We start from the raw sequence: 14,809 nt of genomic DNA on the forward strand, positions 1-14,809 counted from the left end.
TTGAAATAAAGCTGGGCATTTTAGACTTGTAGAGACCTGAGAATTCAGAATATTTTAATAAGGGACAAATTTTAAATATTAAAGATGACTTCTGAAGTCTCTTAGCGTCTGAAAGCACAAAGCAAAGCTTGTTAGCATTCTTCCAGTGCACTTGTTCATTAATCAGTAATGTTTGGGCATCATTTGCCCATTCGCAAATTCCTTCAAATACAACACTGAGCACAAAATTAATTCTTGGGAGATTCACACCAGAAAGTGTCTTGCTTGCTGCTGGGATAAGCTTCAAGTTAGTCATGTGTTTATGTCCTCGGTGGAATTGTTGCTTGCAGTATTGACCAACAAAGCAGGAGCCAGAAGGGCAGCGTGTGACGCAGGTCATCACCCTGTCCCTCGCCGAGCAGTCGCGGTGCGCAGCAAACAATGATGAACGCCGCCTCGCTTTGTGGATGACCTTAACAACTCAAAATAAACAACAACAAAGAATGCCCAAGCCTTGCCTGCCCTTGCTTGTAGCAAAAGGTTTGACAGCATGGGTTGGTGATTGGGGCTGCATTGTTTAGCAGGGTTAAAGAACACAGGAGCTGCTGGACTAGTTGCATTTGCATTGACTAAGAATTTTTTAACCATTGTTTTAAGTTCATAACCTGTTCCATGCTCTGACGAATTATCTGTGGAAAATGTAACAATAGATGACCACAGAAACACCCAGCCCAAAACAAAAACCCAGCTGCGGATGGCTAGGTAATCACTGGAAATAACGTATTAGCTTCCAGCAAGTCAGCCCTGCCATTGCAATAGGTCATGGAGGGATAACTCCATCACCACGTGAGTTACCAGTGAAATGGGAGTCTGAATGACCTGTAGAAATTTCACTGGCAAATTGGGAAAACTCTGATGAGCCATCCAAGTCTTAACCCAAGGAAACCATGGGACAGGAAACTGCACCCTATTGCTATGGGATCTTTCTAAGCTTAATTTTTTTCCAGTGCTCAGACATATTCCAGTGTCTAGTGCTATGAAGCTGTCAGCTGGAATATCTTTGTAGATGGTGGGGTTTTTGAACAAAGCTGTTGTCTTTTTTTTAAGGACATAGGTTTAGTTGATAGAGACAACAATGTCAATGCAAAATATTTGGATTCACCAAGGCATTCCACTAAGTGTTGTGTGATACATGGGTTTAAAATTAGCATTAAATCGAATAAATAAGGCATACATTTGATGGCAATATTAGATAAGGCAGGCATAATTCTTTGAAGTTAGTTAATGAGCTGGTTGCAAATGGGAAGACGTAAATTACTGAGAGCACTTCCAGCAGGAACCCAAGGAGCTGATGATTCACTCATCATTTAATATTGTTGACTCTAATCTAGCCAATAATATATAACATCTGTCCCAGTAAAGTATGCAGATGACACAATGTCTGCTGGTGTGCAGTAGCAGGCTCCTCAGTGAGGAAACTGCTGCGGCTGGTTTCCTGCAGGTTTGTCTTGGGCTTGACCGACTGTCAAGCGTGAGAGCTAGCCCTTGTAGCCAGGCTTTTCATGTGGCTGTGGCATCGACAGGGCACCTTCCCATGGGAATTCCCGCCTGCCTTCAAAGTGGACAGCTAATGCTGCTGCTGCCAGAGAAGCAGCAATTTCAGGGTCTCTCCCGTAATGACACCTGTAAGAAATTAGTCATCCTTGGGACTTCTCTGCCTGAAGGTTGGCTTGATTTGGAAGCGTTGGGTTATGAAGGGAGAGGGCTGCACATATGCAGAGGAGTAGTAGCTGCATTGCCCAAAGAGCCAGCATGGCAGGGATGGGCGTGTGAGGCTGGTGCTTGACCGTGGCATCCCCTTTCCGTGCCTCCTCATCCAAACGGATGTGAGAGGCTCACAGCAGCTCAAAGAAGGATTACAGAAATGATGCAGGAGCTGGTAAACATGGCTAATGGTGGTTCTTAATGGCTTAAGAACTCAGCGTGTTTCACTTGGTGAGGAAGGTCGTGAAGCAACACCTCTTGTGTGCTAGTGATTACGGCTTAGGGAGGACTAAACACCTCTGGGTTGTTACACGGTAATCAAACTCAACCTGGGAGCAAAGCATTAATGAAAGCTCCTGAGTATCACAGCAGCTTCCAGATGTTGTGGATGTGGCTCCTTTGCCGTGAGGTAATATATGAAGCAGGGGGGTTACATCAAGACAGAGGGATAATGCTAAACTTTTGTGGGCCACCGTTCCCACTCTCTTCTGTGCTGGTGTGGCCTCACTTTGAGTCCTGAATGCAGGTTTGGGCACCACATTATCAAATGTACATAAAATTGTTAGAGACTGAGCAAATGTGGGCTACAAAGATGGTGAAGAGTCTAGAGAGGAAGGCATACGAGGAGCAGCTGAGGTCCCTGGGTTTGTTCAGCCCAGAGCAGAGCAGGCCGAGGGGAGGCCTCCTGGCGGCCTGCAGCTCCCTCAGGAGGGGAGCGGAGGGGCAGGCACTGAGCTCTGCTCTCTGGGGACAGCGACAGGACCCGAGAGGACGGCATGGAGCTGGGACAGGGGAGGGTCAGGCTGGGGGTTAGGGAAAGGTTCTGCACCCAGAGGTGGTCAGGCACTGGGACAGGCTCCCCAGGGATGTGGTCACAGCACCGAGCTGCTGGAGTTCAACAAGCATTTGGACAATGCTGTCAGACATCAGGTTTGTTTTTTTCAGGTGGTCCTGTGTGGAGCCAGCAGTTGGACTCAATGATCCTTGTGTGTCCGTTCCAACTTGAGATATTCTGTGATTCTGTGACTCCTCCCTGTACTTGAATTTACTAAGAAGCCCCTCTGCTCTCAGTATCTGTAAACTTAGCATGTCTCTGCTGGTTCAGCATCCTCAGTCATGAGATTGATCATTGACCTTAAGCCTTGCACAACCTGTTGAGATTGCAGGGTTCAGGCGTGAGAAAGCTCCTGTCTGCTCCCCATTGCTGGAGGGAGCCAGCCCTACAGACTCAGTAATAAGTCACAGCCATCAGGGCGCTGCTGTCACACAGTGGGGTGGGGAATGGTTTTGTGCAGCAGCTGCTGACCATCCCGTGTTTTCCTTTCCAGGAGAGAGTTCTCAGAGCTGCTGGAGAAGTTTGGCTCCCAGAGCAACACCGGCTCTGCAAGGAGCTCACCGGTGCTGCATGGCAGCAGTGAGTACTGGTCACTGGTGGAGGTGCTTGGGGAAAACCGAAACCCCCTTTATCCCACTGCCAAGAGAGTTTTCTTTATCCCATTGTTATTTTGAAGGAGTTCTGATTTGATTTAATTTGGTTTGAGTTGAAGGAAGCAATGTCCTGCTCTTTACTGAAAGCATTGAGTGCATTTACAGGCATGGAGCAGCCAACACGGCTGGTAGTGCCTGCGCAGAGAGAGGCAGTGTGCCAGCATCCACCTGGGGAATTTAGGGAGAATTGAGCTGGGGCCAGAACAGACTTCCAGATACCCAGACTCCACTTTAACATGCAGGGCTGCCAGCAATACCCATCTCTGCAGATGCAGCTTTCTACAGTGCATTTCAAAGCATTTCAGCTATCGTTCATTTGATTATCATTATTTTCAATTAAAAAAGGGAAATGCTTAGTGAGACACAGCAAGGTTAACCTAAGCCAGATACCAGAATGCCAAAGCACCTGTGCATGGGGAAAGAAGGTATCTCTCTGGGTCAGCATCCCAGAAAGCTGCCAGCCCTCCCCCATTGCAGAGATACTTTGGGCTGGCAGAGGGGTGGCAATCTCATGCTGGACGGGTGCTGAGGATGCTGATGGTGTCCTCTCCACGAATTACATGCTGATGCCTTTTCCACATGTTTTTTTCCCCAAAAAACTAGGAAGCTGGTGTCAGCTGTTGATGGCAGAGCAGAGTGGGAGGGTGGTGCTGGAGTGTGCATGCTCTCTGGACTGACTCTGACTTTGCTGTTCAGGTCGATACCTGGAAAGCACATCCTCAGGCTCCTCCTCGCGCTCCCAGAGCCCGCTGCTGCTGAGCCCGGCCAGCTCCCATGGCCCCTTCATCGGCAACCCAGCGCACACACCCCACACGCAGTACGTACAGCCGTGCCAGCCGGGCCCCCTTGTGCCGTGGTGTCGTGCCCCAGGAACTGCTGAGACCTGACCTCAGCAGCCAGCAAGGCAAGCTGCCTGTCGTGCTTTGTCAAAGGCTTGTATCCACCGGGTTTGGTGAGCAGCTAATAGCCAACTGTTGGGCCCTTTCTGTGCTTGGCTTCCGAATTTTTGCTCTTCATAAAGCAGGGGGTGCCCCTCTAAAACGTGTCCTCTTTAAGGAGTTTGTGTGTGTGGCAAACAGCGAGGTGTTCCAGACCACTGGTCTGTTAGGAAGATGCCACCAAATGTCTTAACACTGTCTTAGGGAGAAAAACAGTGAATACTGGTCTGAAGGACTGCTTTGATCATCCTTACCTCTTCTATACCATGGCATCACCACAATGGCTCACTGTTAATGTGTTCGCTCCAGAGTGTCCCCTGTGTGTCCTCATCACAGCAGCAGTTTGCTGTGATGGATAAGCCCGCCCCCCAAGAGCTGAAATCTCCCCCTCTGGGACAGTCGGTGTGTGCGGGTGGTGGTCAGCCACGCAGCTGCTCCTCTCCCTGCCCTCTGCAACATGGCTTTATGCCACCAGCTGCAAGGAGGGTGCTCCCCCACCTCCACAGACCACACCACGAGCTGGGTGCCTTTGCAAGGTCACTGGTGCCACCAGAAGGTGACTCAGGAGCACGTTTCCCGATGCCCTTTGCGTTGGTGTGAGCCGTGGCTGCCTGGAGACACCATGGCTCATGAAGTATGTGTTTTCATGTGGTCATCCAGCCCTTTCATATTTCGCAGGGTCAGAGGTTTGGGCAGGCAGAGCTTGTTTTCCACAGAGTCTCATCTCCAGGGTGCGCGGGGTTGCCCTTTGCAAGAGGGACGATGTGAAGGGTGTTAACGGCGCTGGAGCTGGGACCATTCATCCCCAGGGCCCACAGCTTCTCTTCCTTTGCCAGTGTAAACAAGCCAAGGCTCTGCTAAAGAGAATCAGGCCTCACTGCAGAACCAGTAAATCCTCTTGCTAAATATCAGCTCTTTATTAGGGATTTGCAAAGGACAAATATTTGGCACCAGAGGTTTAAGCTGCTTGCACAGAGTGAGAGACCCTTACGGAGGAGAGGCCAGCTCATCTCCTTGGCAGCTGGTTTGGATAAATCAGGCATCCTCGCTCTATGGTTAACCCCCTCCGGGGGGGTCTGTATTTCTGTTTTTTAATAAGCCTAAGACGCACGGTGCATAAATGTGTGGCCTGCTGTCAGTGTGGTGAGGCACGGGCAGCACACCGCTCTTTCGCTGGGGTGCTGAGCGCTGGGGATGGCACTGCTGAGCAGCACGGGGCAGCTCTGTGCCAGCAATGCCCAGGCATATCTTTGTGTCTGAAGCTACCAGCTGACACACAGAGGACCAGAAACCACAGATCGCTTGGTGAGTGGCTGCTGTGGAGATAAACTGAAAAGGAGAGATGCCACCTGCTCCTGGCTCATAACAAAGAAAAGGCTTAATGACCTTCAGACACAACCGAATCCTTCCCAAAGCCTCCCTGGTGTGGTGCCGCCCAGTCACTCCCCCAGTCCGCAGGGTGTCAGTAAAATCCCGGTGCCCACAAACTGTTCCTGTAAGTGCCAGCTCCCCCTCCCTGAGCAGTCACGAGCAGTCACCATCTCAGTGCCCTGCTGGGTCCTGCTCAGCAGGCAGCTCCTTGGGGCAGGCTCCAATTTCCTCGCTCTTGCCCCATTCTCAGCACGGCCTTGGCTGGGTGAGGCATTTGTGCCACTGCCATAAAAGTAGATCTCAGTGTGGTAGTTATTGTTATAAGGAAGTTTACAGGCTTGATTCTCAGGGCATTTTGCAATGTTTTGAGTCCAAACCCTGGTTGAGATGAAAAGTCAGCTGTGTACCCTGAGCTTCACTTTGACTTTTGCTATTGGCTATTTAATAGTTGACCAATCTGTAAATTGCTCTCTAGTGATTTAGGCTGGGTTTGGAATGATAACTACATCAGCCCTTTTTTTTCCTTTTGTTGTAGAGACAAGGATGCCAAATATATACTAGCTAAGACTTTAGTTTCTTCTTTCTTATTTCCTAAATGAAAACAAGTATTCCCCAACATTTGGGATTAAGCAAGCCAATTATCTTCCTAATGACAAACAATGTCTGCTAAGAAACTGTAGTCCTCACCTCCTTCGTTCACAGGTTGGGTGGAAGAAGATATGCAGAGGCAAAAAAGACTAGGAGAAATTAGGAAGATCATACAGGGAAAGAAAATCAAGGAGAGATTGCTCAGAGATATGGCAAAATAAACCAGGTCACCTCGAGTCACCTGCTAACGTCTCTCCCTTGCAGCTACTCCACTGAATCAGGAATCCAGAGCATTTCTATAGCAAAGTCTTCTGGCTTAGGGCTGACAATCAGTGGTGGATCCAACAGACCTGATGGTCCCATGGTTTACATTCAAGAGCTTATGCCAGATGGTGACTGTTACAAGGTAAGTCAGTGGAGAAACCCCCAGTGACTTTGCAATGGGGACTTCTCCTAGAAGTTGTAGCTCTTCTGAAGCAGCTTTTCTAAGAATAGATGAATAATGCATTATATGGACTAACAAAGATTTTTGTTGCAGAAGGTGTAGGGCAGAGGGATATTCATTTCCAGTGCTCTGACTTTCTCCCTCTTTGTTTAGGATGGCCGGCTCCGACCTGGTGACCAACTAATTGCTATCAATAGAGATTCCCTGGTGGGTAGCACACTTGAAGAGGCCAGAAAAATCATTACAAAAGCCAAATTCAGGTAGGCATGTAGTGTATTTCCTGTCATCATCACAGTGATGTTGAATCTTAGGCAGAAACCCTTTGTGTCATACCAAAGTTTGGCTTCAGGAGGCACGAGGCATGTTAGTTTTGAATGGCACTTTGAGATGGCTGTGATACGAGGAAATATTGAATGCCTGGATTATCCTGAAGCGTAATGAAGACCTTCACATTGTTCTGGTCCTCACATATATCCACTATCACTGTCTACCAGAGTTCCACAAAAGAGCTGAAGTCCAAACAAGCAACCCGGCTGGTGGTAATCCAGCCATGCTGGTGCAGGTTCCATGGCCTTAAGTGAGATTGTCCTGGAGAAAGAACCATGGGAATGAACATTTTGCAAATTTAAGTTATACTTTCTTGGTTAATCAAATGTCCTGTATTTATTGTTCATTTAAGACACGAGGGAAACACAGAAGTGGCCTTTATTCCTGGACGGGGACGGTTACATCCCGGACTGTCAGTTCATAACAACATCCCGTCGCCACCGCCAAAGGCTGTGGGAAATGGTCTGAGTTCCTGCAGACTGAAGGTCCACGTGAGGTCCCCAGAGGTAGGCTGAAATTCATGTCTAAGACCACAGACATCAGTCCTGTGATCTTTCTTTGATCAGAAAACTCTTTTTTAGGGACCCTCTAGTAGTCTTTCTGGGCTGTGGAAAGTCTGCAATGTTGATGAATGTTACCTCATTTTACAGCCAGGTGTTTTAAATCTGAAATACAGTTTCTTCTGTCTTGGGTTTGAGACAGCGAAGAATCGGTGGAGCTAAATGACAGGAGTTTCATCTCCAGGGCCTGCATTCAGATGTTTCAGACGTTTCAGGTTAAAAAAAAGTAATCTGTGGATAGCAACCTGCATCTCATTCAACACAGCCACAGGGCTGGAAGGGATCGCAGGAGTCGGTTTGATCTAGTCTCCTACCCAAAGGCAGGAATGACTCTTTGTTCTTAAAGACCTCTGATGAGGATGAATCCACAGCATTCCTGAGCAGCCCGTGTCTGCTCCTCACCAGCCTAATGATAAGACAGGCTCATTCTTCCTGTGTAGCCTAGCTCCATGTTGTGTTTGCAGAGGCGAGGGCTTGAGCTGTGCGTGGTGAGACAGGATTTAACCACACAACTCCCACAATAATTTAGGCCTGTGATCGGGTTTCGTGCCTTTGTCATTCATTTCCTGGATTGCTGCAATGCCTGGTGTGTGTTCTGCCCTTTTCCCCATAAGCTTCCATAGGACAAGGCTGGATGGAGTTTGCTTTTGTACAAGCATCATTCCAAAAAAGGTTTTTCTTTCCAGACCCTGTGAAGACACTGACTTGCAGAAATGGCAAGTACATGTTGCCTTTGGGTGTGCCAGGCTGCAGACATGTTTATGAAAGTCAGACTTAGCCTATACATACATAGGCTACTCATATACATGTATATGTGAGTAGTATGGAGAGATCGTTCATCATCCAGCAGAAAGGTGTGTTTGTGTAGTGCTGTGTACCTATACGAAATCACACAGCTGACTGGAATTAAATTTTTCCTTTCCTCACTTTGTTGTTGAAGAATTGAACTTCTATTGAGGTCAGGGTTCCACATTAGAGAAAGCATGTTTAGGTTCCCATGTTTCCCACCTGTCTGTCCTCAGCATCAGCTCCGTGCCTCTCTTTCTGAGATTCCAGCTATGGACACACTGTCTCAGTGGGCTCAGCTTATCTACACTGCAACCCTTTTCCCCTTTTACTTGTGCTTCAGCCCATGACCTGGTACTTCAGAAAGGGTGGGCACCCATCTCTGCTTCCAGTCATTCTCATTCTGATAATGAGGTGTTTTCGGTAAATAACTCAACTGGCCATGGTCAGAACCAGGAACTCACTGGTGTTTTGGACACAGAGCTCACAGATAGAGCTCACAAAGTCAAACTCACCCGCGCTCTCAGAGTAACAATGAACTCAGGTTTTCTGTCTGCCAGATATCTGGAGCTGGTTCAGGGACAGACCTGCACCCAGAGCTGTGGGAAGTCCCTTGAGAGCCTCTTTTGGCCTGTCCCTGAGCCAGAACGGGGACATGGGGTGCTCTTGCTTCTTGCAGGCCAGTTGGGTTGCTCTCTCCTGATCTCCTGTGCTCTGCTCTATATTTACACCAACAGTTTCTGCTTAGATTCTGTGTCCTTTTGTCTTCTTTTTCTAGAATAGACATGAAAATCATTTTCCTGTGCCTTCTTTGTCACCAGACATTTGCCCACCAGAGCTTACTGTCTCAGGTAAGAGTCCTGCTAATGGTTCTGTCTGTGTAGGTGGCCAACACAGCCTTGGCTCCTCAGTGCTGAGGATGCTGAAATTAATTTTGATCAGTATTTATACCACTTTAGTGGAATCTACTTGTGCGATTAAGACATTCAACCCACTGGGAGAGAGGGAAGGTGGTTTACTCAACAGGTAATAATTATGTCCATGTTGGTTTGTCCATAATAGCAAAATTCTTTACTAAGGTATTTGGAGGACTGGAAATAGGAAACAGCACTTTTTCCATGCTCAGTGTGTAGTTCATTTGGAGCAGCATCTTTGCCCACGTGCAAAGATCCAGTGAGACTTACATCCAGCAGGTCTCCTTGCATGTAATGTTCCCATCTGCTGGCAACAAGGGGCCCTTGGAGACACAGTATGGAAAAAAGTGAGTTCCTGATGGTTGTACTGTGCATGGCAGCCCCGGGCATTGTACAGGCATTAAGGTTGTTCTCAGTTGTTCAAACTGGAAAATTGTCTATAGATGTCATTGCTTCTGCCTGGAGGATGTTCCTTACCATGTCAGTGAGTCCCCAGCAAGCCTTGGTTTCAGGGAGGCTTTTAGGTGGCCACCACCGACAGACAGCCAGAGCACCCAGTGATGGGCCCTGGGCCACTGAGGCAATATAGCAATGATCTAATTGCTTCCTGACTTAGCTGAGGGATTTTATTACACTTTTTTTTTTTGGTTGTTGTTTTAATGTGAGATGCTGGGGAGGCTTTGTGTTGGTGTTGTCATCCATGAAAGCAGACAGCCGGCTTTGAAAGAGCAGCAGCCAGGCTTGGAGCCTGGGCCAGGGACTGCCTGTCGGTGGGTGCCCAGCGGATGCCCTGGATATCTGCGTGCCCAGAGCTGACAGCAGAGCCTCGTGGATCTAATCCTGATTAGCCATGCACTGAAGGGTAACAGCTCTGCCCTTGAACGTGGGGAGCGAAGTGTTGGTGGCCAATCCAGCAGCCCCATTTATTACCTCTTCCTGCTTCCCAGCTGCTGGCATTAGCAGAGCGGATGAATGCCAGGATTAGGAGGATTATGCGTCTGCAGCACCTCACTGCTGCTCACCGTGCTCCTGCCCGGCGGCCAAGGAGGGTGAGAGGTGCTGGGGTGGGCCAGAGGCAGGCTCATTCAGCAGGACTGGGGTTCCCAGGCTGTAGAGAAGAACCCAAGCAGGGGAAAGGAGTTGATCCTTGGGCCAGTCCTGTGCCACTGGCACAAAGAGGGAGGGATTGTGCTGGGCTGGTGGCTGCTGGGTGAGCGGAGCCGTCCCGTACCTCCAGAGCCAGCCCTTTTCCCAGGGCATGGCACAGTTTGTTATGGACGTGACTTAATTGCGGGTTTCCTCCAGGGATGGAGGAGCACAAGCACCAGGGCATGGCAGTGGGATTTGCACTTTGCACCACCGAGCTCTGAGGGCAGCGACAGCAAGGAGGAGCCAGCTGTCAGCACCTGGTTCTTCCCCTCTTGTAACAGCCTTCAGCCCGTGCAGCAGCTGCCCTTCCTCCCCTCACCAAAACCTTGCAGCTGTGCTTGTTGCAGGCTCCCTCTGTGGCTCGCAGTGCATGCAGCTCCTACCCCAATAATCTGCCCCAACAGCTGGGGAAAAGGGTTCAAGGCTTTTCGCAGTCTCAGGGAGGGAAGAAGTCTTGCACCAATGTTTTTCCTCATTGCTCTTAATGCTTCAGTTCTCTATTCCACAGGTGTTGTGAAAGGCCAAGGCTGTATTTTCTAAGATGTTGCTACTTGGCTTTCAGTTTTGCTCAATCAATTAAAGTAGACAGGATAGAAGCAGATTTATGTTTTCTTTTAAATAGATCACCTTAAGTACAGACTCCAAGACCCCAAAAAACTTGACTGGAAATTTCCACAGTGGCCTTTCGGCATTCCTAGGTCCCCAGGTGAAACTCCCCATTTTAAGCCAGGAGGAAGCCCAGTTTCAGCATGGGTTTGTCATTCCCCCAGTGTCCAGTCTTTTCCATGGTGGCCTGCTTTGGGCTTCCAGGCACGGATTTAAAAAAATCCTGCTCTTTGATTTTGCTCTGTTGCACAGAAATGTATTTCATGCAGATATATTCTGCCCCAAATTGCCTTCTTTCCTTTACCCAAGTACTCTTCCATTAATATTTCCTCCTGGCTTTTCAGCGCCCACTTCGGCCCCCAGCCAGGGGGTGGCTGCAGGCACCAAGCCCAGAGTAGCGCTGGACCCCCACATCCGCCTCAAGGACGGCAAGCTGGACCTGGTGAGTGGCCTCTTCTCCTCAGGGTGCTCCCCCAGTGGTCTCCTCGCCTTGTTTTTGCTGTGGAAGAGCTGCGGGGCCACCAAGGAAGGCCAGGAGGAGGGCACTGGGGAGCAATGTGCAGCGTGTTCACCAGATGAAGGACCTGGGGGGCTGTGTGCCAGCAGGGGTGGCTGTCTGTTGGGTTGTGACTGCCCCTGCTGTGGCTGTGCCCCCACAAAGAGACCGGGACCCCCGGGGGTCTCGCTGGTGGAGCAGCACCCGCAGGCAGCCCGGGGTGCTGGGTCCCGCTGGAGGCCTGAGCCAGGAGCAGGTGGAGACCTTTCCACTTGCCCCAGTGGCTCAGTGGAGCGTGGGAGGGCAGCGCCAGGTATTAGCATTGGGGTCACTGGGTCACTTGCTTTCCGGAGGGATTACAAAGTGCAAAACTGAATAGAAATAGTCCAAGGGAATCAGCCTGGCTGAATAAAGCTACTGCACTTGCTCGGTGCTCTAATTTGTGCACGGTGCCCTACACCGAGCAGGGCCTGCTGCTGCCCAGTTCCTCGCCATGAGGCCAGCCGGGCCGTGCTGGGGGCTGCAGGAGCTCCTCGTGCAGTGCCCTGAGCGCTGATTTCCCTCCTGGCATCACGCTGCTCACACGCTGCAGTTACTGCATCTAATCACTGAGACAGAGGCATCGCAGCTGAGCCCAAGCTGTGTTTATCACCAAGTCTCAGCTGAGTTTGCTGGAGGATGTGTCCAGCCTCAGGAACTCCAAAGGGAGAACAGGGTGTAGTGAAACATCCCCACCGTGGCATCGAGGGGTGTCTGGGGGAGTCACAGCTTCCCTCGGCCACCTGTGGGTGCTGCAGGCAGCTCAGAAGCCCCGGGGGCTGCACCGTGTATGCGGGGAGCTTTGGGGGGGGGGGCAGCAGCCCCCCAGCCCCCGGCTCTGCTCTCACTGCTGGGTGACCTCGGGCAGAGGAGAGGCCGAAGGCTCCCGGGGGTGGCCGCAGTGCTGGGCTCCAGGCAGGGCTGCCAGCTTTTGGAGGAAAACGCAGTACGAGGGCACCGTCCGAGGGCAGGAGCAGAGCTGCCCACTTGCTCACCCAAAGCCCCGGTGAAAGGCAGAGCGCCCGCAGGGGACCGCGCTCCCCGCTCTGGCTGTGGGGTGCGTGGGGTACCCCCATCCCGGGGTGCTGCCGGCTTTGGGGGAGCGGGGGCACGGCCACGGCCCGGTGCGGGGCACAGGCGGGCATCTGCTGCCACCCTGCGGCGGTTCCCTTCCCTTCCCTTCCCTTCCCTTCCCTTCCCTTCCCTTCCCTTCCCTTCCCTTCCCTTCCCTTCCCTTCCCTTCCCTTCCCTTCCCTTCCCTTCCCTTCCCTTCCCTTCCCTTCCCTTCCCTTCCCTTCCCTTCCCTTCCCTTCCCTTCCCTTCCCTTCCCTTCCCTTCCCTTCCCTTCCCTTCCCTTCCCTTCCCTTCCCTTCCCTTCCCTTCCCTTCCCTTCCCTTCCCTTCCCTTCCCTTCCCCACTGTGGGCCTGGGTTGGGGGTGACACACAGGGGAGGAAAAGCTCCCTTTGCGAGGGGGAGCTTTGGGCTCAGCCTGCGGCAGCTGAGGGAAAGAGCTCTACCTTTAGCTTTGGCCCATTCCCAGGTTCTCTGCCGAGCCTGACATTGTCTTTTAAAGCCTTTTCCTTGCTGCCGCCGGCACCAAGTGGCGTTTGCACAGGTTTAGCCACTTCTGTGCAGCGCCCAGGGGCTGAGCTGATAAGTATCAGAAGTCAGCGCATCATGCATAGTAAGGGAGCAAAAGGTGCAGTGAGAGACAAAATGTTTGAATGTCTCCCGTTGCCGCAGGAAACACCCCGTGAACAGCTTTTATTTGCTCGGTCCCAAGCACGGTTCCTGGGCAGAAAGAAGAGAGGCCGAGCTCCTGGCAGCTGAGCATTGCTGCAGCTCCACAGGCTTTGATAAAGCTCCTGCCCATTTGTAATAGCTGCAAATCTGTTTGCCGCCTGTACAAAATGTTCTTGGAGGGCCATGAACGTGTCCCTGGCTTCAGGAACAGGCATTTCTGTGCAGCTGTGGGAAAGGAGAGCCTGGAAGTCCAGCCCAAGCCTGCTCCTCCAGCAGGTGATGCCTGCAGAATCGCTTCCAGGAGAAAGCGTCGCTTTCTATTCCACAGCAGTGCTTTCCCAGCGGTGTTTTTCAGGCAGTTATTTTTATTATTTTTATTAAACGTTCATTGTTCCTGCTGCAGGTTCTGCAGTACCTCGGTTTGGAGGTGACGGAGGAGAAGAAGAGGCAGCTGCGGCAAACTTTGACCACGGACTCGCAGGGGACGGTGGCCTATGGAGGTGAGCAGGCAGCTGCCAGCAGGCTCTGAGCTGTTGTGCAGCTTTCCTGATGGCTGAGAGGCACCTGCTGAAAGGCAGCAGCTCGGCCAGAAGCTCCCTGCTGGGCACTGCTCACAGGCAGTTAGGGGAAGTCACATACACCTCCCGTCCTTGGTGCAGGCTGCGTGTGTCCCATGCGGCCCCTTGCACCGGGCTCTCCTCCATACGGAACAAATCTTGATGTTCAGACTTGTCCATTTAATACCCCCCTGCAGTGCTGAAGCCGTTGATTTGGATTGTTTGGTTTAAGTCAAAAATATGAAAAATGCCAGCAGGCAGGTGGGTGACATGGGTCAGAGAAATGGCGCTAGGGATTGAAATTTTAGAACTCTGAGAGCCACAGTGAAAACTGCAAATATGTGGGGGAGGTTGTCTTTTGTTTGTTTGTTTTGTTATTTAGAAGTACAATTTTTTTTTTTTCAATTTGACATTTTTTCACTATTAAAAAAAAAAAAAAAAAACAAAAAACGGTCTGGTAAAAGTTATCAGCAATGTAGGAATAATGGTTTTAAAGTAAAAGAGGGTACATTTAGATTAGGTATTAGGAAGAAATTCTTTCCTATGAGGGTGGTGAGGCACTGACCCAGGCTGCCCAGAGGAGCTGTGGCTGCCCCATCCCTGGCAGTGCCCAAGGTGAGGCTGGATGGGGCTTTGAGCGACCTGGTGTGCTGCAAGGTGCCCCTGCCCATGGCAGGGGGTTGGAACCAGATGGGCTTTAAGGTCCCTTTCCACCCAAAGCATTCTGTGATTCTATCATTCAGTGAACTTACTTAAGCTTGCTGGGACCATCAAAGAACTGAGAGAAGATTCTTTGGTATCTCTAAACTTGCTCTGCCTGTCGGTCGGGACTTCCCCAAACCTATGGCATTTTCTCCCCCCAAAGCAGTGCTTTTCTCTCCCCTCCCTGCAAAAGCCACCTCTTTCTCGCAGATCTCCTCCAAGCGCTCAGGGACGTGATGCAGGACGAGCTGGATGAGGCTGGCCTGGATTCCAGCTCTGTGCTCTTCACCCAGCATGAGGTGGCCACTCTGCTGGACACGTCGGCGTTTCACTCCCCGGTGAGTCGGGCTGGCTCT

At 50.8% G+C, this 14,809-nt stretch overlaps 1 protein-coding gene across 1 annotated transcript in view; it reads left to right on the forward strand.

Annotated features, from left to right (window-relative positions):
• LOC311214834 (syntaxin-binding protein 4-like) overlaps positions 1-14,809 on the forward strand; it is a gene marked incomplete at both ends in the record, with an annotated part of 39,391 nt that overhangs the window by 17,929 nt on the left and 6,653 nt on the right. The window contains 9 exons of the mRNA XM_084295638.1: positions 3,072-3,157; positions 3,928-4,048; positions 6,393-6,534; positions 6,727-6,833; positions 7,253-7,406; positions 9,025-9,097; positions 11,260-11,357; positions 13,598-13,694; positions 14,664-14,791. Of these exons, the coding sequence (XP_084151764.1) occupies positions 3,072-3,157; positions 3,928-4,048; positions 6,393-6,534; positions 6,727-6,833; positions 7,253-7,406; positions 9,025-9,097; positions 11,260-11,357; positions 13,598-13,694; positions 14,664-14,791 (1,006 nt within the window). The remainder of the gene's footprint in view (positions 1-3,071; positions 3,158-3,927; positions 4,049-6,392; positions 6,535-6,726; positions 6,834-7,252; positions 7,407-9,024; positions 9,098-11,259; positions 11,358-13,597; positions 13,695-14,663; positions 14,792-14,809) is intronic.

The sequence above is a fragment of the Netta rufina genome (assembly GCF_964035555.1).
Source record: "Netta rufina genome assembly, chromosome: 15".
Lineage (NCBI taxonomy): Eukaryota > Metazoa > Chordata > Aves > Anseriformes > Anatidae > Netta > Netta rufina.